We start from the raw sequence: 23,138 nt of genomic DNA, 5'->3' as shown, positions 1-23,138 counted from the left end.
AGCCCTTATATGGAGTCTGTTCTCTTCCTCCTGTACCCTACATTCCTTTAACATGTGGTATGCAATGTTTAGTTGCTGCCTGCCACTAACCCACATACTCAAGGTGGCTGTATTTCATTGGTGCTGTGTGTGTAGTTTGTGAACTGCTTTGTATGAATGGTACTATATTAAAACAATTTATTAAATTAAAACTGCATTTTTTAATATATGAACTATTCTTATTTAAAATAAACCACAGCTTTTCCTCTTCCTGAGACAGTCAGTGGACAAGCAGAACAGATTTAAGAATCTATTGCAAAAGAAAGCAGAACCTAAAGAGCACACATTTAGATTTAAAGTATCCTTATCATAGCAATTGGATGGGACTTTTAGTCTGACACTCCTCATTTTGTATGGATTCCTGAGTCTGTCTCTTGTGATGCCTTAGTAAGATAAGATTCTGACAGAATGGAAGAGTACAAAGAGTCCAACAACTCCTTAACAAGGCATTTCAAAAACATCCATTAAAATGAGATTTATTTATGCATGGTGTTCTTGACCATGCATTCAGACTATAGGTCACAGGGTGATCAGAGTGTTTGCCTGTAGCAACATGCTGTTTCTGCTTGACATTTACACAATTCTCTCTATAGTTACAAGTTGGGATTAAAAAAAAAATCCAGTTATGTCAGTTTAAAGGAAAAAAGGGTCGGAAAAGTTTCATTAACAATTAAACTAAGAGTTAGCCTTTCCTATGAAGGTTTCCACTGGAGTTTCTCTTTTAAAATTATTTTATTCAGACCAGACAGATGGAGCCACCAGCCTCACTGACAGGAATGTCCAGTTCTGCTTATACATCAACCTGACTGCCCAAGTTTCTACTGGGTCAGATCTACATCAGTCTTTTATTATATAAATCTTCAGGCAAGAGACAATGGACCCAATTCTACTCTTCCATCAGGGCAATTCTACTGACATTACTCACTGAGTTGCACCAGTGTAACTGAGATCAGTATTTGGCCTACAAAGAATAACCTGCGGGAAGTGGCGTGGGCTGCACGGACATTCTGGCCACCACTTTCTGCAGCTCCCATTGGGTGGGAATGGTGAACCGCAGCCACTGGGAGCTGCGGGTGGCCATGTAAACATAAACAAACTGTCTGGTGGCCCGCCAGCGGATTATTTTGCTGGGTCGTGTGCAGCCCATGGGCCACAGGTTGCCCACCACTGGTTAAGAGTCACATGCTATGGAAAAGAGGATGGGATTTGAAAAGCATCAGGAAGTCATTTGAGAAGAGGCTTTTTCCAAACAGTGGGAAAGAATGTGGGGAAAGGATTTACTGACAGGGACCAGACCTGGAGAGGGGGACTGACAAATTGAGTAATCTGAGGTGATTAGGGAACTGACTGGAGAACAGGGTGATATTAAGACAGATGACAGGAGGAGAAAAGACAAATTCAGTGGAAGACCTTTAAGAGTAATATGGAGTTTTATATTTGAGGCTGCAGTGGACAGGAAGCCAATGAAAACCATGAGTCTGAGAGTGAGGTGTTCCCACATACGAGCTACAGGCTTTTTTGGACATAAGAAGGGACACAAGATTTATTCATGATGAAAAGTTAAAATGCTGTGGGAACCTTTCATTTAGTGTAAATAACTCTTTCTGTAGCCTCAGTTTCAGGACTCTATTACTGATATAAAGAATTTTAATAAAAGAGAGAGAGAGAGAGAGGATACCATATTTGTGTGGAGCACAGGTAAATCTGGGACTAAAATGAGTAAGTCCTCCAATGTAAGGGAGATTTGAGAGAGTTTCCCTTCTAAACAAGGTCCATAATCTGTCTCTTCAGTGACCAAGAGGACAATTTTTCCCTAAGCACCAGTGGCTATAGGAGTAAAATAGATACTCACTGGAACATGCAGTAAAGCTTTTGCATCAGTTTTCTTCATACTATTTTCCACCAGTGGGACATGTTCAATCTTCCCACTTTGGGCAAAGAGTAAGTGTGTTCCTGGGGGCAGAGGAATTGAATCTGGTCGAACAGAGGGCCCAATAACAACAGGAGGAGCAGCTGTGCTCAGACCTTGGTGACAGATGACAAAAAGCCAATGAAAAAGTCAGTTCATACAAATACAGGAAAGCAAGCCATTATCTTCAATGCATAAATTACAAACATCTTAGAAAGAAATAGCACTATAAATGGATAGTAACAAGGAAAGTAGTACAACAGATATTTTACAGCTTCTGAATTTTTCTTGCACGTGCTGGTGCAACAGAGTGTGTTATAGCTAAGGCTGTGAGTTTGTCACAGAGGTCATGGATTCTGTGCCTTTCTGTGACTTCTGTAGCGGCTGGTGTGCCTGGCTCAGGGACAGCTCAGGCAGCCCCTGTGCCAGTCGTACTGGCAGCTGCTGGGGCAGTCTGGGCCACTGCACTCCCCCTCGCCAGCCAGCAGCAGCAGAATTTGGGTGTGGGAGGGGGCAGGGGTACAGGACGGGTGGAGGTGGGCTCTGGGCGACACTTACCTGGCCCCGGAAGCGATGACATCCCCCTAGCTCAGCTCCTAGGTAGAGGAATGATCAGGCAGCTCTGTGCGTTGCCTCTACCCAAAGCGCTGGCTTTGCAACTCCCATTGGCCGGGAACTGAAGCCAATGGGATCTGCAGGGGCGGTGCCTGCGTGCTTTCACCCACCCCCAATCCCTCCGTCCCCCTCAGCACCTGGGCCACCCTCCCCCCACTAAGTTTTAGTCAGGGGTATTTTTAGTAAAAGTCACGGACAGGTCACTGGCCGTGAATTTTTGTTTACTGCCTGTGACCTGTCCATGACTTTTACTAAAAATGCCTGTACTAAAACAGAGCCTTAATTATAGCCTTCAAGAGGTTTAGCAACGGGCATGCTCCCACTGAAATAGCACAACTCTGCAATACTCCAGTGCAGCGCTGCACCTATATGGTATACCAGAATCCACTGAAAATAGATGCTACAACAATTTAAGAGATACCCGTAGAAGAGAGAAATACTTGAGCAACTTACATGGGGGTCGGATTCCTGGTCCAGTTCTGGTGCCATCAATCTCATTACCATCCCTATCCACACACCAACAATACCCAGTGCTAGAATGGCATTGAGTTGGTTGATAATTCCCATGCTCATCACACTGAGGAACAAACTGACCAATGGGTCTGGGCCTTTGTGAGTAGGAAGAAACCCCACTAGCCAAAGCTTGTTCTTGTTCACGCTGACATTTAGTTTTCTCCAGTTCTGCAAAAAATTAATGCAATGAATATATTTTATTTTATTTTATTTTATACACCTGACCAGCTACAGCATCCTAGTGCAGCAGAATATGGTAAGAGTATTCCAGACTCCAGCCTTTAAAGAAAGTTTTTACTATTACAAGTCCTGATGTCCTATCTGAAAAGATAAGGTGTTGTTACTTCAATGATAACCTGACAAATGGAAGTGTGGCACATTTATCTCAGAACAGATTTCACAATCAGTGTTAAAAGTATAACTTTGTATAGTCTGAGACTATGAGCAAATGCTAGATTTTAATACTTTATGTATTCATTCTGCCTGTACATCGTGACCCTAGAATGGAACTTCACTCCTCCAGGAGAAGGCAGCATAATGTGTAAGCAATTTGCAACACCCCCTCACCCCCAGAATTGCAGCTAACTAGCTATGCCATACAGTAGATGTAATTTTTTTTGCAGCTCTAAAGGGGGACTCTCCCTTCAGATCCACAAGAGCAAGTCCATGATAAGCAGCAGAAATTACAAGTTCTCCGCAGAAGCCAGAAAGAGTAGTGCCTCCTTATGGCTTTATGTGACAAGCAGGGTGACATCCCTCTGGTATCTGCAAAGATAGTGTGGTCTGGTCCAAAAGGGGAGCAGGGGAGAGAAGACATAAACAAGGGGTGTGGGGTGGAGATATCATAGGATTAGATTCTACTGTCTTGTAAATGTGTTGAAAAGAAGGACATATCAGGCAGAACAGATACACAGTAACTCGTCAATTAAAGTAGTCCCGCTTAACGCTTGTTTTGTTGCTGATCAGTTAGAGAACATTTGATCTAAAGTTGTGCAATGCTCCACTCTTACACTGTTTGGCTGCCTGCTTTCTCCACAGCTGGCTGCCTCCCTATTGCCCCCACCACCCAGCACCTTCTACCCGCTGGAAGATCCCCGGATCAGCACCTTCCCCCTCCTCCTGCCCATGGCAATCAGCTGGCTTACGGCGTTTTGGAGGCAGGAGGGAGGAGTGAGGACTCAGCGTGCAGGCTCCCCCTCCCTCCCGAATGCCGCAAACCAGCTGATTGCCCCGGGCAGGGGGGAGGGAGAGGGAGCCTACGCCTAATCCTCGCTCCTCCCCTCCTAAAGGCCACAAGCCATGTGATTGCCCCGGGCAGGAGGGAGGTGGGAGGAGTGAGGACTTGGCATGCCTTCCTCCTCCCTCCCCTGCCTCCAGCTGGCAGCAATCATCTGGCTTGCGGGGTTTTGGAGAGAGGGGGGAGGAGCGAGGACTCTGCGCACAGGCTCCCCCTCCCTCCCGAACGCGGCAAGCCAGCTGATTGCCCTGGGCAGGAGGGAGGACTCAGCGTGCCTCCTCCCTCGCTCCCCTGCCTCCTGAACATGGCAATCAGCTGGCTTGCGGCGTTTAGGAGGGAGGGGGGAGGAGCCAGGATGCAGCATGGGGAGGAAGTCAGGGAGAGGGAGAAGAGGCAGGTCAAGGGTAGGGGCTTGGGAGAAGGGGTGAAGTGGGTGGGTTGAGGGCTGAGCCCTCCGCCCCTGGTGCTTGCAGAGTAGGGGAAGCTGCCCTGGAACCTAACCCCCCTATTTACATTAATTCTTATGGGGAAACTGGATTCGCTTAACATCATTTCACTCAAAGTTGCATTTTTCAGGAACATAACTACAACATTAAGGGAGGAGTTCCTGTACCAGTCTAGAAACTGATTACATGCAGCAGCCCCATGACCTGTGGAGATCTGTTAATAAAGAGGTCACAAAGGAACCATCACCATTCTATATGATTAGGAGGGTTGGGCACAGTCCTCTGAAGAACAGGTTTTCCAAAAGACATCACAAAATTGGTTTATGAAAAAATATACTGTAATCATATACCTCATGAACCAGGAATAGTAGCATGGGAGGAACACCAACTTTTCCTTTGACCTGCCCTTCAGCATAAACAAACTCAAAACATACAGACAAATGACTTATGTCTCCAGACACAACTGACTGGATTAGTGTTATCTTACTTTGAAGGTCCCTGCAGCGTTTTGGGAGGGAGGGAGAGAGAGAGAGAGATCAGTTGTGACTGCACATCCCCTATCTCCTTTCTCAGCCTGCAGAACCAGTTCTCCAGCCAGCCAGCAACAACCACTTTGAACTGTTTGATGATAAGGTTTAACATCACCACTTCCATTTATTTGTTTGTGTTTTACACCATACAACAGCCTGGTAGGGAACAATGAGTAAGTCCTCCAATGTAAGGGAGATTTTTTAAGTTAAACACTTGGTCCCTAGGATGTCGCCAAGGTATGTTACTGTCCTTGCCTCACTTTAAAAGTATATACATTAAAAGAGCACGAGCCTTTTAGAGCTTCACTTTTGGCATCACAGAAAGGCACCTAAAAAAATTCCTTGGCCCTTTGAGCGAGATCTCCAGAAGCAGAAAGAGCTGGCAAAGGCTTTACCAGAGCCAATGTGGGAGAATCCACCTCTAATTATTCCCTTTGAGATTTCATGACCTCACTAGCGTCAATAGGAGTCATTTGGGACAGCCTGGGGTGTTTGATGCCATCGACACCTATGCTGCTAGAACTGCGACAGCTTCACAAGAATCACATCAGAGCATGAAGAATAAGCAGCATTCTTGCAACGCAGAGGACTGCAGTGCTAGAAGGTTGCATCCCATTTGAGAGCAAGTTCCCCACTCCGCTCCCCTCCCCAAGAAGCACACGTAGCCCCAATGTTTTGCTGGTACGTGTCTCCCTGCATGACTAGAAGTGGACTCCATCAGCAATTAAAGGCCTGCCTTGCTCGCAGCTTGCAGAATATGAACAACAGGCTACACCCCAAAGGTAAGAGGATTTTAAGAAGCCACCAACTCTCTCCTCTAGGATCAGGGGATTTTTCGTCTTTGCTCAGAAAAAAAAGATTTGTTTAAAAAAAGTTACAGAAAGAGGCTATAGATACTGGAGTGTTGCCGGCAACAGAGATCTGCACACGAGCTGGCCTGGGGAGGTGGCCTTGTGGCCAAGCAGGACCCAGGGCTCAGTAGCCCTCCTCTTCTCGGTAGTAGTGGTACTCTGGTGGGTCCGTGCTCTGGTCGTACACTGCGTTGGCCACGTCACCGGCATTGCCCTGGGGACAGTACTTGGGATCGTAGATCTGTCGGCCCAGGCCAAAGATCTGACCGCTCTGAGTGGCTCCCTGGTTGGAGCCCATCTGGAGGGACATGGAGGTGTTGTCGCACTTCTCGGTGCCCATTTTGGTGTCGTAGATGTGTCTCCTCGTGCCAGGAGCCGTCATGCCCACCTGGCTAGCACACTTGTTGGTGCCCATCTGAAGGCTGATGGTGGAATGGTCCATGGGGGCCAGGATCTGGTTTTTGGGATCATAGAGGTGTCTCCTGGTGCCATAGGCTGTCATGCCAGACTGGCTTGCACACTTGTTTGTGCCCATCTGAAGCCCGATGACACACTGGCCAGCCTTCATTTTTGCATCGTCAAAGTTCCTCTGTTGTTTCTCTGAGTATTTCACCCCGATGTCCACGTTACTTTGTATCCCCTTGGTCTTTGCCATGCCTGCCAGAGCCAGCAGGCACACCTGCACCTGGGTCATGTTCCCGGTCTCGAAGAAGTCATTGGCTTCAAAGAGGTCGACGGGGTTCATGCCGTACTGAACCATGGCCTTGATGAAGTTGGAGAGGTTCTCCAGCTGGTGCCAGGTCTGAGCCGAGCGGTTGATCTTCCTCACTGAGCCTGGCTGCAGCTTGTTCATGAGCTCGCAGAGGATCACTCCATCCTTCAGCCCCAACTGGAAATCAGGGCCGATCTCCTTCCCGGTGATGCTCTCAATCCATATCCTCAGTTCAGCCTCCTTCTGGGGATCATACTTCTGGGCAAGCCTGCTCTTGACCTCCGCGGACAAGCCGTAGGACGGGCCCTTGTTGAACTGCGTGCCGCTCATGCTGCGCTCCGGGGGCTCCACTGGGCCAGGTCCCGGCGCCGCGGCGCTTACAGGAGATTTGAGAGAGTTTCCCTTCTAAACAAGGTCCATAATCTGTCTCTTCAGTGACCAAGAGGACAATTTTTCCCTAAGCACCAGTGGCTATAGGAGTAAAATAGATACTCACTGGAACATGCAGTAAAGCTTTTGCATCAGTTTTCTTCATACTATTTTCCACCAGTGGGACATGTTCAATCTTCCCACTTTGGGCAAAGAGTAAGTGTGACACAGCTCATTTGTATGGTTTTTACAGTCACACAGATACAAACCTTAGATTAAAAAAAATAAATAAATAAAAATATTTAAACCAGTTATGCAAGCACAGGCTTGGGACACCTCTCAGACACCTGGACAAAATTAAAATAGGGAAATGCAAATATCTGGAGAACAGCTCAGCGTCTCTAAACAAATGAAATATTTGGCCTCGGCTCTAATGTGGGTGGTGAAGTACACTGAGACAAGGTAGAGCACAGATTTTTAAGGAACACTATAGAGCTAATATTTTGTGTGTGTTTGAAATTATCATCTTCCCAGCAATGCACTATAAAAAAGCAGGGAATGCAGTAATTGGCTCGTTTGCCCACACTGCTTGCGTTTTTTAAGAGGTCATGTTCTGTGTATAGCACTCTCCAGTGAAAGCTGAGGGTGTACAGCAGCTGGAGGCCAGCCACTTTTTTCTACTGTTCTAGGGTTTTAAAAGGAAACTATTATCCATCCAAATTATCTTTGTGAGAAGGCATCAGCCCCTCCTTCCTCCAAAAACAAATATGAATCCCAGAGGTTGGCCATTGCTCCTCGCTGCCCCAAGAATTAATTACCAAATAGTGTAATAGAAATTCAGTATTGACTGAGGCTAACAAAACTAAATCAGCAGTTATTTTATTAACAACTTACATTTCTAAATATAAATCAAGAGAATGAATACATTTTTAAAAGGAGTTAACAATTACGTATTATAGAAAGGAATGCATGCACTCTAATTGTAATCTGGTTGTTACATAAAACAGTCTTACTACAGCTAAATAGAAATGTCACAAGGATCTTGGAGTTAACATATGTATATGAACTTAGTTACAAGGATACCTTCCACGCTAGTTATAGGAAAGTAAAAAACGAGATGGCAAAACCCACAGCAAAATGGTAAGTTGCAAGTTACTCATGACTACCAATTTAAGTCCCAATCCTGCAAATATTTATACATGTTCAACTTTACTTAAACAAGCACATGCATAACTGTTGCAGGATTAGGACTTGAGGCAAATATTGCAATCAGAGCCATGTGGGCAGATCCTGAAACTCCATACAGTCACAAAGCGCTGCTCATGTGGCTCTAATTGAAGGACTGAGGCCTTAATTTTGACAATTCCTTTCCGATAGCTAGTTAAGAAGAATGTAGATGTTAAGAATGAAAGTTTCCAAAATACATCTGCAGAGTTCTCATGAACCGAAGCCATAGTCAACTGATAAGAGTTCACAAAAATATTTATATAAGAGAAGCCCAAGCAAAATAATTTCACTTTCATCACATAGACAGGCAGCTATAGTAAAGATACTTTTTATATAACCATAGCAGTTCACCCTGCAGTTTTGTTAAGTCTCCTTGACACAAACAAAAAAACCCCCATGCTTTATTTGCTATTGCAATGCTAGGGATCAATCTTGCAAATGTCTGTTTATGCAATTAGTCCCAATAAAGTCAATGGGATTACTCACATAAGTAACAGTTTATTGGATCAGACATCTAGTTTCCAGACTCTGGAGCCCATGGCTTTTTTAAACTTTTAAAGTCTTAGCCTATATTTATAAAGATACAGAAGGCAACTAAACACCCAATTCCCACTGCTTTTCAATGAGAGTTGAGTGCCTTTGAAAATCATCCTCCTAGTCATTTGTGCTACCTGCTCTATGTGCATGTTTATATTTACGGATTTGTGTTAAGCTTTCAGTTCCATCCAACTGTCTATAGGTTATCTTGAGATCTATTCTTTCATTCTTGTAAACAGCCTACTTTAGATAAATATTTTTATTAAAAATCTGTGAACAGGAATAAAATCATCATCAGCATATGCATTCTATACTGAGCGCACACATTTATTTTGGCTAGTCTTTCACCCTTATTCTCATCCTTCAACTCATAATGCTTACTTTAGCTCATATTACAACATACACATAAAAATTCACCAGCACCATCACCACCAACCAAAAAAATGAAATCCTACAACTACAAGCACTCATCACTTTGCTTTTACACTGCACTTCTTTCCCCTCTTTTGTAGTTTGAATTGTAAGTAGAGCTGTGTATTAACTGCAGTTAAGTCACACGATTAACTCAAAAAAATTAATCGTGATAAATCAGTTTTAATCGCACTGTTAAACAATACAATTCCAATTGAAATTTATTAAATATTATTGGATTTTTTCAACGTTTTCAAATATATTGATTTCAATTACAATACAATATACAAAATAGACAGTGCTCATTTTGTATTTATTTTTTATTACAACTATTTGCACTGTAAAAATGGCAAACAAAAATAATAGTATTTTTCAATTCACTTCATACAAGTACCATAGTGCAATCTATTTACTGTGAAAGTGCAACTTACAAATGTAATTTTTTTGTTCCATAACTGCACTCAAAACCAAAACAATGTAAAACTTCAGAGCCTACAAGTCCACCCAGTACTACTACTTGTTCAGCTAATCACTAAGACAAACAAGTTTTTTTAAATGTACGGGTGGTAATGCTGCCCGCTTCTTATTTACGTCAACTGAAAGTTAGAACAGGCATTCGCATTGGACTTTTATAGCCAGCATTTCAAGGTATGTACGTGCCAGATATGCTAAACATTCATATGCCCCTTCATGCTTCAGCCACCATTCCAGAGGACATGCTTCCATGCCGATGATGCTCGTTAAAAAAATAATGCATTTATTAAATTTGTGGCTGAACTCCTTGGGGGAGAACTGTATGCCTCCTACTCTGTTTTATCCACATTCTGCCATATATTTCATGTCATAGCAGTCTCAGATGATGACGGAGCACATGTTGTTCATTTTAAGAACTCTTTCACTGCAGATCTGACAAAACGCAAAGAAGGCAGCAATGCGAAATTTCTAAAAGTAGCTACAGCACTTGGCCAAAAGTTAAGAATCTGAAGTGCCGTCCAAGTCTTCTAAAAACAACACTCTGATGCGGAAACTACAGAAATTGAACCATCAAAGAAGAAAATCAAATCAACCTTCTGTTGGTGGCATCTGACTTCGATGATGAAAATTAACTTGCCAAGGCCCCAGGCCTTACTGAACACTCACAAATGAATAGTTGGAAACCATCTGGCTTACCTGCGGGTTCATATAGTTAAAATTGATATTAGTGTTATAAGAATGTGTGTAGTGTTTAGAATGTATGGAATGCTTGGAGGGTGCTGTTTATAATACTTACAATATGTCCCATGCTATAAAGATAATGCTTAAGTGTTTGCGCTATAACTGTAAAATATTTGTTCAGAAACTCTAACTCACCAAACAGGAAAAAAAACTTCATGTAATGCAAAATGCTAGATTCCTACAGAAGGTGTTACCTCCTGCCCATCAGGAAGGACTGCTGAATCCAAATGGGCCATTGTGGAACAAAGACTTTGTCGATTGCTCCCCCCACCCACCCAGGAAGAGTTCTTCCATCAGCTTGGGCTCTAGGGAAATGGGGATAAAAATCTCTCACCAGAAGGTCTCTGTATGCTATATGGACTCTGATGGGCAGAGATATTTAAACATATGCAAGAGATCCCCAAGCAAGTTGGCTTGGGTTAGCCTCAAAAGACAAAAAAGCTTGATTAAAGAAACTTCTATAACCTTTTGAACTCAAGACTGTATCTTTGTGTATGTATGCTTACCTGCTTTAACCTTGTGAATAATTAGGGTAACCAGATGTCCCGATTTTATAAGGACAGTCCCGATATTTGGGGCTTTTTCTTATATAGGATCCTATTGCCCCCCACCACCTGTTCCAATTTTTCACACTTGCTGTCTGGTCACCCTATAAACAACTCATTTTTTCTTCCTAATTAATAAACCTTTCGTTAGTTTATTACAGGTGTGGCTACAAGCATGGTCTTTTGTGTGAGATCTGAGGCGCAAAATGACCTGGGGTGAGTGACTGGTCCTTTGAGACTAGGAGTAACCTGAATATTGCTGCAATTTTTGGTGTAAAGCAACCATCTATCACAGAGGCATGCTTGCCTGGGGTGACAAGATAGACTGAGGAGCCAAATGGGACTGCCTGTGACTCCATATTAAGGCTGTTACAGTGCTTTGTTATAACATACCTTACCTGAAAGATACAGGGCAGGATGAGAGAACATAAACCATGAGGTATTTAGGAATTGTAGCTGGTGGCAGCTATAACTATCCAATCAAGTTTGCTTCACTATGGAAAACAAACAGAAAAAGAATGAAGTGAGGAGGCTCTGGAGATTGTAGAACGTGAACAGCTCCTGCAGGGAAGACCCTGAGACCAAGGGAGCTGTGATCTAGAGAGAAGCCGAGGGAGCAAGAGGCTCTGAGGAAACCTCGATGGAGTTTGAGCCTAGAGGCCATGTCAGAAGGCTAACATGTAGCTAAGAAGAAAGATGAGAACAGCCTGGGATGGAAGATGAGCTCCAGCTGTAAGACAAACATGAGAGTTAAGTATGGACTGTTGTGTGGTGATGGACTTTATTTTGGGACCCTAGAGGACTGTTAGGACCCATTTCTGTTATTAAACTGGCCCCAGATAGAGGTGGTGTTAATACAGCAATTGTTTTATGTGAAATCCTGTGCATAGTTCTTAGGGGGCTAAAATGGGCAGGGTACCTGTAAAGAGAACCCAGCCCCCCCACAGGAGGGGGCGCTCAGTAAACAGTTACTTTGTTACAGGGCCTGTATCCTGGAGCACAGTGACCTTGAAAAGGACTTAAAAAAATCACAAAAAGAACAGGAGTACTTGTGGCACCTTAGAGACTAACAAATTTATTTCAGCATGAGCGTTTGTGGGCTATAGCTCGCTTCTTCGGATGCATAGCAGTAGACAAGTAACTGCATATGAGCTCCCAATGTGATGATGCAGCTAGAAGGGTAAGTAGGATCCTTTTATATATAACTAGGGAAACGTCATGGAGTGCAGAGGCAGTATTACCTTCGCACATGGCACTGGTGAGACCATACTGGAATGCTCTGTCCCATTCTGGTGTCAACACTTCAAAAGGGAAGTTGAAAAATTGGAAAAAGGCTCAGAAAAGAACTACAAGAATAATTTAAGGTCTGAAAAAAAATCTGTTACAGAGAGATATCGAAGATGTTCAATCTATTTAGTTTATCCAGAGAAGCTTAAATGGTGATTCTACCAGTACCTACATGGGGAAAGAGATTTTTGATGTTAGATGCCTCTTTAATCAAGCAAAAATAGCATAATGAGATCCAATGTTAGGAAGCTGAAGCTAGACAAATTCAGACTAGAAATAAAGCATATATTCGTAACAGTGAGGGTAATTAACCAGTGGAACATCTTACCTCGGGCTGTGGTGGATTCTCCATCACTGAAATTCTTGTAAATCAAGACAGAATGTCTGTCTAAAAGATATGCTATAGCTCAAACAGCAGTTATGGTCTTGATGCAAATACTACTGGGTGATGTAGAAATTCTTGGTGAGGTGGCTTGTGTTATGAAGAAAGTCAGACCACATGGTCTTAGTGATGCCTTCTGGCCTTGAAGTCTATGGGTACATCCACACTACCCGCCGGATCAGCGGGTAGCAATCGATCTATCGGGGATTGATTTATCATGTCTCCTCTAGATGCGATAAATCGATCCCTGAATGCGCTCCCGTCGACTCCAGAACTCCACCGGGCGAGAGGCGGAAGTGGAGTTGATGGGGGAGCCGCGGCCGTCGAACCCACACCATGAGGATGGGAGGTAAGTCGAAATAAGATATGTCAACTTCAGCTACGCTATTCCTGTAGCTGAAGTTGCGTATCTTACATCGACCCCCCTTCCCCCAAGTGTAGACCAGCCTTATGAATGTATAAGAATGACCTTCCTACAGCAACAGCTGTTTAATTTTTGTTCCATCACCCTTTCCAGCATCCATGTCATTTTCAATTTATTTCAAGTTCCACAGTATATGGGACATCTTCCTCCCCTTAGTCACCCGTCAAAAATGATTATGCACTGGCTTTGTTAATCATGCCAAATTCAGACAGTCAGTTTTATAAGCCATTAAAATATTTTCAACTTCTGATCTACCAACTCAATCACATTTTCATTCTCAGATGGAAACTACAGAAAATGTTTTCATATCATGCCCCGAGTCATTATGTAATCTCATAGTTATTTTATGTTTCTTGTTTGGACAGTTCATTCTGGGTACTACAAGAAACTACACTGGGATTTTCAATTGCTAGTCCTGAACAGTCTCAAAGAACAGGTTAAAAATGTCAACATTAAAATCTCACCCCTATTTATCAGTTTACCTGTATTTGTAGTGATATAATACAAACAGTAAACAGACTAATGCTGTCAATGCATTTCTCATATGAAAGAGATTATACACATCACTCTTTTGGCCTTGAGAGGAAAACCTTGTCTGTGTTTCTGGGACCTTGAAGTAAAAATATGATTTAGTGGCCATAGCTCCCAACCCAAGAATCTTTTTTTTCTTTTCCCCTGTTTAGTAAACATAGCCTCTGGGGTTTGCAGGCATGGGAGGGCTCAGACATCTGTTTCTTTTTTAACTGAAAAAATGAAGCGTGAGGAAATAATGAAGTTCAAACATTCTTAATAGCTGCTGGAATGTCACTGCTCACATCAACTCTTTCATTAACAAGGTGGCTAAGTTTGGAATGAATGTGAAATTCCAGACAATTTCCAACAACTACTTCTGAGAGAAGATTTACCATGTACTGGTTAAAAAAAAAAAGAAAAAAAATGCATAAAACAGATTGTTACTCATTGTATGGAACCCAAAATTCAAGATTAATTTTGTATCAAGGAGAATAAAGGCTGCATAAAGCAACATTTTGTCTATTAGATTCAACAGATGCTTAGTTCTGAATCTTGATGCTTATTAGTAAAGTTCAGCTCTAAGTCCAAACTTTGTGGCTTGGGCCCATCTCTACTTGTCAGTTTAATTGTTTCAAGAGGCCCATTTCAGCAGTAGCTAGACTCACTTTTTTGTGATAAAAAAATCATAAGCAGCCAGTTGTATAAGCTGCTGGGAAGACTATATGTAGCAAGGACTGAGCAATTAGTCGAATGAAAATCTCCAAGCTGATAGCTATCTGGAGAGATACACCTCTACCCCAATATAACGCGACCTAATATAACACGAATTCCGAAATAACACGGTAAAGCAGTGCTTGGGGAGGGGGGGTGGCGGGGGAGAAGGGGGTATGCGCACTCCGGTGGATCAAAGCAAGTTCGATATAACGCAGTTTGACCTATAACATGGTACGACTTTTTTGGCTCCCAAGGACAGCGTTATATCGGGGTAGAGGTGTATTAGTGAGTTAGTTTAGGTCAATGAGATCTCATCTTGAAATGGAAGAAGTAGGAGGGAAAAAGCCTGGATAGATAGTAAATTTGGACATAGTAGATCCTCACTAAAATACTCCAACTGGGAGACGCACTGTGGAGCACCACATATTAAAAGTCAGCCAATAAAGTGAACAAAGCACAGTTATAAAAATAAATCTGGACATGCACTTGAGCCACTTTTAACAAGTATATTTTGGTTTTAATTATTGATAAAACTTCATAAAAGTAATGAAGTTTTAGCGATATGAAGCCTCTCTACAGCATCTGCTACTACCCCTCTGTTGAAGAGTGGAGTAACCACAAGTTTTTTGTGAGAATTACCAGCGTTGCAGCTTAGTGAAGTGAGAAGTAGTAGAGTTCTACTGTATTCCAGTCAGACTTAATTCATCTGCAAAGGATAAGTTTCTTATCTACCAATCAGTTTTTGTAATCAAATTTTATGCACTAGACTAATTTGATGCTGGTGGTTTAGGTATGTCCCTAATCCATAGCAGAAGTCATAAGAAAAAAAAAACCAGAAACATAAAAAGTTTAATGAACTTTAGTAGATTCTCAGCCTAAAAACACTAGGTACTAAAAACTCTACCAGCTATTATATTACCATTAACACTGTTTTAGGACAGATCCATACACAGCAAGATATTTTACCTTGAAAGTGGAAGGTCAAGTAAGGTACAGGACTCAAAAAAAATTATGATTACCAGCCAAACAAATAGGGTATTAAACTCAGCAGATTTAAGGTGCAGCTGGAGTACTAGGCACTTGGGACCAGATTTTTAAAAGCATTTAGACAAATTCCACAAAGAAATACAGCAGAAGTCATCCTACATAGCATAAAAATATTATGAAGCTACTACTATATACTAAAAGTCACTTTGTATTAACCATAATAAATTAAAACTTAAAGGTTTAGTATACATTTGTTTTATGCAGTAAATAATAAACTTTGAACAGTGCAAACACGTCATTATATTATATATATATTCAGATGAAATTCAATATATTCTTAAAACTAGGCTTTCTGCATAACATTAATTTGCCAGCTTCAACTGGTTCTGCTGTAACAAAGGGGATGCAACAGATGTCAAAGCAATATTTCTACATCTGTGATTCATGGAAAAATTTAGAATCTTTAAATTTCAATTTGGTTTCAAATTACCTAAAAGTTCCTTCTAAGGCAAAAACTCAGTTCTCATCTTCAGGTTAGTTTGAGAAATACTTAATGAGGCAAGAAACACTATAGAAAACTTTCCATCTATACACATAGGTATTCATGCATGAAAACTAAGAATACTGAAACACTGGCTTAAAAGGTGACAAAAGCTAGAGCTTCAGAATTAATGCTGCAAATCTGGCTTCAAACTGCTCCAGTGAGTTTAGTTAGTACAGAAAAGTCTACAAATATTGGACGATTTGACATACCATATGTGCTGTTAAGGAAGAGTTAAATAAATATGATCCACAAACATAAAATACCACTACCACACAACAGCTTTTTACTAGTGTGCTGCAAATGCCTCTTTTGCCTCAGTGATGAGACATTAAGCACTCAGTTCTAAAGTTTTGACTTTTAGGGCAACTAGGAAATATAGGGGGAAGACCCCCTAAAAATTAAGCTACAGCCATAATATAGTATGTCATGTAAGTACACCTCTGGGCAAGCTTTAAAAAGTTGAGGGCTCTAAAAAAAAAATCATATTGTCAATTGCATAAAGATTTTGACATTTTGCTTTGTGCTGTACTACAGAAATGTATAAATAGAAAGAACCATTCTTTCAAAAACGTTTCATAAGTAGTACTAATAAGAGGCAAGCTTCAAATGGCTTAGAGATTTGATTAACTACCCAAGTATGTTCATCTGAAACTCTTGGGTCTGTCAAGTTGACCATTTTGGGCCAGATTGTCCAGTAGTATAAACTGGTATAGCCTAAACAAAGCCAGTGGAGCTGCAAGGATTTACACAAGCTCAAATTCTAGACCCAAGAACAGGAAGAATGGTTCTCATAGTTATTTCAACACTTCTGTTTCTTCACATTCCACAGATTAGGTAAAAAAAGTTGTCTACAATTTCAAATCTTAAGAAAAGTTTGGCAAATTTTGGGTTCGTGTTTGGGTCAGTTTTTATTTGACCGGAACTGCCGTTTTCTAGTAACTACTGTCCATATGCAGCATTTTTATCGTAAAATGTCTGGAAAGGTTTGTAATGTAATTTAAATGAAAAGTGACAAATTATTTATAGAATTAATGCAATGCCAGTTACAATAACAAATCTGAAACCAATATGCCTGTTTCCTCCACTTATGCAACCTGAGAGCCATGCAGTAACAGTGTAACATGTTAATATACCTACTGGACAGCTTGTCCCATCTGAATAAAAGTTGTTAATACCTATAGGGCATTAGGGAGGAATAATTCTTTTTTCCTCATTAGCTGTATTAATTTTGACATATGTGACCGAAAACAAGTATTGCAAATTACACAAACGCCTCACAAGGACAGGAATAATTCTAGTAGCTGAAACATCTGGTTAAATAACTTTAAAGAAAAATAGAATGGCTGGAGAGCTATTATCCTAACAAAAAAAGAGAGTAGGTTTGTTTTGTTCAGACAGATAGATCCTTTTTCAGAACAGGTTATACCCATTGTTATGTCAAGACACTGACTTCCCTAAATAGGGACTAGAATCACTAGATCTTGCCCTGTTTACTGCAGAAGGAGTGAACATGTGTTCCTCCTTCCCCTTCATAACACAATGCATCAGTTGAAAGATAATACAATGAATACTCCCACAGATATCTACTTTAAATCAAGTGAAAACAGGAACGAGGGACCAGACACCAAGAGCCTATAAGACCTATCTGAAAGGTCATACATTTTAAGTATGCAACCAATGAGGGGACGGGGAGAAGGGGAACCCAGAAAAATATGGAGATGGGCTCTTTTGAAAAGTGAAGACACTATTGAATCATATTAACAGTAGGGCTTGATTTTCAACACCATAGGAGACAAAGATGGCACACTAAAGTATGAATGCAATGGCATGCTGAATTGCTAGGTTTGTATGAGCAAATAGCCAGTTAAATGCCTAACTGACATTGTGTATACACAATTGTGGTATCAACCCACTACATACAGCCCTATTTATTTGACCTTTAGAAAATCTGGCCCTAAATACACTTAGGAGTATCAGAATGCTTAGACACTAGCCACTGATCAATTAAATATTACATTAAAACAATAAGGCTACTAATATTTTTTTGTTCTAGCGATGAAATAGGTTAAATGTTTGTCCTCTGATTCTTGAGCTTTATTTCTGGTCCTAAATTGAAGAACGGTAAAACTTTACCTCCTAACACACACTGGAAACCATCCCCACGATAACCTGCCTTACAGTGGCAACTGAAAGACCCAGGAGTGTTGTAGCAGAAAGCATCTGGATGACAGCGGTTCTGACGACATTCATCTACATCTGTAAAACAGAAAATCAAGCCAGATAATTTCTCATGATATACAATAGCTTATAGATCACAGTTAAGTTGTTCGTTTTAAGGTGCCAAAGTGGCTTAGGAGCGGAGGTCTCATTTTTCAAAGTGACTAACACCTAGAATCCTAAATTCCACTGACTTTCAATGGAACTTCAGCTCCTATGCCACTTCGTTGCTTTTGAAAGTTTTACCCCCATATCTAGGTTAGGATTTGCTTTCCAGTGGTAAAGCATGCAAAATTTAAACAGAAAATTTTAAGAAAAAGCATTGTTGACAGTTTACTAACAGATACCTACCCACATTATTTAAAAAAATTCTGGATTTCTGAAGCAACAGATCTTTAAATTGGTGGACCCTATAAAATGGTTAGGATTTGGCTGGCAAAGGTTCCAGCGCATACAATTATGGGAAGCCGCCACGGCCCTGCAGTCCAAGTAACATGAAAAAAGCATGTTACTATCACAAATTCAGTGTGACAGGCATGGTGGGCCACATCCTCAACTAAAATAAACAGGCATTGCTCTACATTCATTTACATCAACTGAGGATCTGACCTGTTCTGTTTAGGTGACCATAAACTAAGAACTGTTTAAGATTATTGCAATTCTCCCATCAGAGCCAGGCTACTTATCAGGTTATCAACCTGGGTTACAAATGAGCGGGGAAAACATAAGGGTTGAATTTATGTCTATCAGGAGACCTATCAACCAAGACACTTTCTATTTGAAAATCGGAAATAAGTGATTTAAAAATCAAACCAAGGCAGGTATCAACTGGCTCACTAGCATATATAATAATCAGCAAAACTGTTCTAAATAAACAAATGGTGTGACGCACCTACACAGGAGTGTCCATCTCCAGAGAAGCCATCTAGACATGTGCAGATGTAAGAAGAGCCATCAACATATACACATTGGGCACGCTGAGGAATATCACAATTGTGTGTGCCCATTGCACAATGGTTTTTAACATGTTCAACAGCTGTAAGTTTAGATAAACACAAAATTAAAAATGAGATTTTACACATTTAAATTTTCCCTCTACTTAATCTGCAGCTAGAGATACATTTCAGAGAAAGAAAAACAATTTCTCAAAAGACATAAATTGCAAAGGAACCTTTGTTTTATTTATCAGTCTGTACTTACTTACACTATGTACCTTGCAGGACAAGGCCATTTTACAAATGAAGGGCTTCATTCTATTCACCACCTTGCAGGTTTGGGCCAAAAATGTGTTGTACTATGCCACAGAGAAGTCACCACACACACAAATCCTAGCATCCAAAAGATTTTTCCTTTCTGTAATTAATCAAGTAGTGGTTGACAAAATGTCAGGAAAATAACCTTGTATAGGCCTATCAACATGTTGGCTGAACTATCAGTCAAACACACTGGGAATAATTCAGTATCCCACTAATCTGTCCCAGGATTGTTGTCACTTGGCAACAGATGGGAGCTGTGACTCAGTAGGAGCCAAATACATTTGTAGATTAATGGGGAGAAATTTTGGCTAACTGCAGCAGCTATCACAATCTACTTACAGCTGTGTTTGCGATCACATTTCCTACAGTAACAACAGCTATTCCATGCCCAACACTACTTCTATCACTCTCCAGAACTTCCCGCTCCTACTTGTTGTGTCTAAGAGAAGGGGAAGAGGCAAAATAGAATTAAAATCAATTTTGAAATCCCCCTTGTCCCCAGAAATATTTGAATCTGCAACACGTGCAGCCACAGCAGCATTCTAACTGCTGGTGCATGAGTGCTCACCGAGAGCTACCCCTTCATGGGCTCTTTTCTAGAAGAGACAGGATGACTGGAGAGCAAGTTCTGAATTACTTCTCTCTCAACAGTACAGACATGTAGATTACAATGCTACCAGCAAACACTGCTGTCACAGCAAGATCTATGATGCGAGTCACTATATCTTCTTTTCCACATGGAAAGCCCTGGTAGAAAACCACTGACAGAGTTGGGATCATTTAGATTTGTCGCTCTATGAAAGTAAATTTTAGTATAGAGCCCCCCCGTCCCCATTTTATACTCTGGGCTGTATATCCAAAAACCCTCCTGACCTGCAGCCCTCAATCTGAGCACAGCACCCATTTACAACCCTTTTCTCCACCTCTGATGGAATCAACAGCTTCTGATCAACAGCCTATGCCCAACGCCATATTAACAGCTTCATCATCAATGGAAAAACCTATTATGCAACAACTAACCTAAATATTCAGTAAAAATGGACACAACTCCAGTAACGCTGACATGCTAATAGGTCACAAGATTTTGGGAGTTTCATGCCACTTGCACTTAATACAAGTACTATGAAAGAGCTAAAGCTGAGTAAGAGCACTGCCTTGAAAGAGCAAGTGGAACAAGCACAAAAGAAGGCAACAGACACCTGCTTTGGTGCTTAGGGCTTGGCTACACTGGAGAGTTGCAGCGCTGGTGATGGGGTTACAGCGCTGCAACTCACTCTGTGTCCACACTTGCAAAGCACAGCCAGCGCTGCAACTCCCTGGCTGCAGCGCTGGCTGTACACCTGGTCTGCTTGGGGTGTAAAGATTCCAGCGCTGGTGATGCAGCGCTGGTCATCAAGTGTGGCCACCAAAAGCGCTTTCATTGGCCTCCAGGGTATAAGGAGGTATCCCAGCATACCTTTTCAGCCACTCTGCTCATCATTTTGCACTCCACTTCCCTGGGCTCAGGTGACCCGCCCTTTAAATGCCCCGGGAATTTTAAAAATCCCCTTCCTGTTTGCTCAGCCAGGTGTGGAGTTCAATCAATCAGTGACCATGCCTCCACGCCCCAAACGAGCCCCAGCATGGAATACTTCTGAGCTGCAGGACCTCATCAGTGTTTGGGGTGAGGAAGCTGTGCAGTCACAGCTGCGCTCCAGCCGTAGAAATTATGATACCTATGGGCAGATATCAAAGTCCTTGCTGCAAAGGGGCCATGAACAGGACGCGTTGCAGTGCACGGTTAAAGTAAAGGAGCTGCGCAGTGCCTATTGCAAAGCCCTTGAGGGAAACCGGCGCTCAGGAGCTGCCCCTACAACCTGCCGTTTTTACAAGGAGCTGGATGCCATACTTGGGTGTGACCCCACTGCCAATCCGAGGACCACGATGGAGAGTTCAGAGCAGGGAGAAGTGGGGGAGGGTGTAGAGGAAGCCAAAAGTGAGGCTACTGGGGTGGAGGGAGACACCCCGGAGTCCCAGGAGGCATGCAGCCAGGAGCTCTTCTCAAGCCAGGAGGAGGCTAGCCAGTCGCAGCAGCTGGAACTTCTTGGTGAAGAAGAAGCAAAGGAGCGGGTTCCTGGTAAGCAGCTTTTATTTTAAGGATGGAAATGTTTTGGGAGAGGACGGTTGGGGTTATGGCTGCCTGCATGCATGCCTAGATGTGGAATAGCCCATTGATTTGGTCTATCACGTCTCGGTAATCGGCCTCGGTAATCTCTTCAAAAGTTTCAGCCAGAGCGTGGGCAATGCGCTTGCGCAAGTTTATAGGGAGAGCCACTGTGGTCCTTGTCCCAGTCAGGCTAACGCGCCCGCGCCACTGTGCCGCGAGGGGTGGGGGAACCATGGCTGCACACAGGCAAGCTGCATAGGGGCCAGGGCGGAATCCACATTGCTGTAGAAGACCCTCCCTCTCTTCCCAGCTAACACGCAGCAGTGATATATCTGGCAGTAGAAAATCCTGTTGAAAATGTAGGGATAGTGTTCAGTGCAGGTCCCCCCCAGCTGCTCTCTGCTTTCCCCAATGCACAGAAACCCCAGTGAGCCATGACTCAAGCAGCTCCCCTTCCCAGAGGAGTAACTGCTGTGGCAATTGTGGGGGTAGTGTTCAGTGCACTTTCCCCCCAGCTGCTCTCTGCTTTCCCCAATGCACAGAAGCCGCAGTGAGCCCTGACTCAAGCAGCTCCCCACCCAGATGAGTCGCGGCAGAAACACTCACCCCATTACTCACCATGTCTTCGCTGCTGTGGCCTCTCTGTGCTATGTTTGCTATGTGTAAATGATGCTACAAATAGTCTACAAACTCCTTCACTGTGATAATAAACAATGTAGCCTCTGTATTAAATGTTTCTATTTCTGTTTTTTTTAAGTGTCCTTGAATCCTCCGGCCCTATCACAGCCTGCTGAAAAATTACAGAGCTTGAAGCGTAAACCAAGGAAAAGCAAAGAAGATTTGGTGAAAGCAGTTATGAATCAGTATGCCAGAGAGAATAAGAGGCTGCAGGACTGGAGAGAGAAAATGCATCAGTGGAGGGAAACACAAAGTAGGAGAAAGGAATTGGCTACCAAGAAAAGCACAAAGCGGCTGATAAGCCTCCTGGCACGCCAAACAGACTGTATGCAGTCTCTCGTAGCCACGCAGGCAGATCAGTACCGTGCTAACCCCCCGCCCCCCAAAGCTCTCTCCCTTGTGCCCCAGTGTTTGCTCAAAAACCCTTTCTCAAGCAGCCTGGTTCTTACCACCACCACCTGCCCCCAACACCTGTACATTCACCTACCAGCCCTGAGAACTACGACCCATACCCTATGCACTCAACCCCCATCACCATGTAGCATATTAATCCTGAAGTGCAGCAGGCATTGCACAGCAATCCAGGCAGGACATATTCAAACCTCTGAATGTACAGTTCAGCACCCTACCCTCCTGCCCTTTTATGTACTGTATTTTGAATAAATGATTTCTTGGCTTTTAAAACATTTTTTATTATTGCAGAAAGTGAAAAATACTGTACCCCAAGGGAAAAACAGGCACTGCAAATCATTTTAACCACTGCACTTCACACCTGTGCAAGGCACCAAACATTACTGTTGGCTTTCAGCCTCAAATTGCTCCCTTAAGGCATCC

The 23,138-nt window shown here is 42.5% G+C and overlaps 2 protein-coding genes across 2 annotated transcripts in view; both read right to left on the bottom strand.

Annotated features, from left to right (window-relative positions):
* NID1 (nidogen 1) overlaps positions 1 to 23,138 on the bottom strand; it is an 87,069-nt gene that overhangs the window by 19,177 nt on the left and 44,754 nt on the right. Inside the window, exons 11-14 of the mRNA XM_050950482.1 lie at positions 19,117 to 19,260; positions 18,141 to 18,263; positions 3,017 to 3,244; positions 1,892 to 2,064 (exon numbers count right to left, since the gene is read on the bottom strand). Coding sequence (XP_050806439.1) covers positions 1,892 to 2,064; positions 3,017 to 3,244; positions 18,141 to 18,263; positions 19,117 to 19,260 — 668 coding nt within the window. The remainder of the gene's footprint in view (positions 1 to 1,891; positions 2,065 to 3,016; positions 3,245 to 18,140; positions 18,264 to 19,116; positions 19,261 to 23,138) is intronic.
* On the bottom strand, positions 5,497 to 7,232 carry LOC127049541 (calponin-2-like). The gene has a single exon (XM_050950451.1). It carries the CDS (start codon positions 7,180 to 7,182, stop codon positions 6,265 to 6,267), a length of 918 nt encoding a protein of 305 aa, XP_050806408.1. The 5' UTR covers positions 7,183 to 7,232; the 3' UTR covers positions 5,497 to 6,264.

This window comes from Gopherus flavomarginatus, chromosome 4 (assembly GCF_025201925.1).
Source record: "Gopherus flavomarginatus isolate rGopFla2 chromosome 4, rGopFla2.mat.asm, whole genome shotgun sequence".
Classification (NCBI taxonomy): Eukaryota; Metazoa; Chordata; order Testudines; family Testudinidae; genus Gopherus; species Gopherus flavomarginatus.
This window is presented reverse-complemented; position numbering and strand designations above follow the sequence as displayed.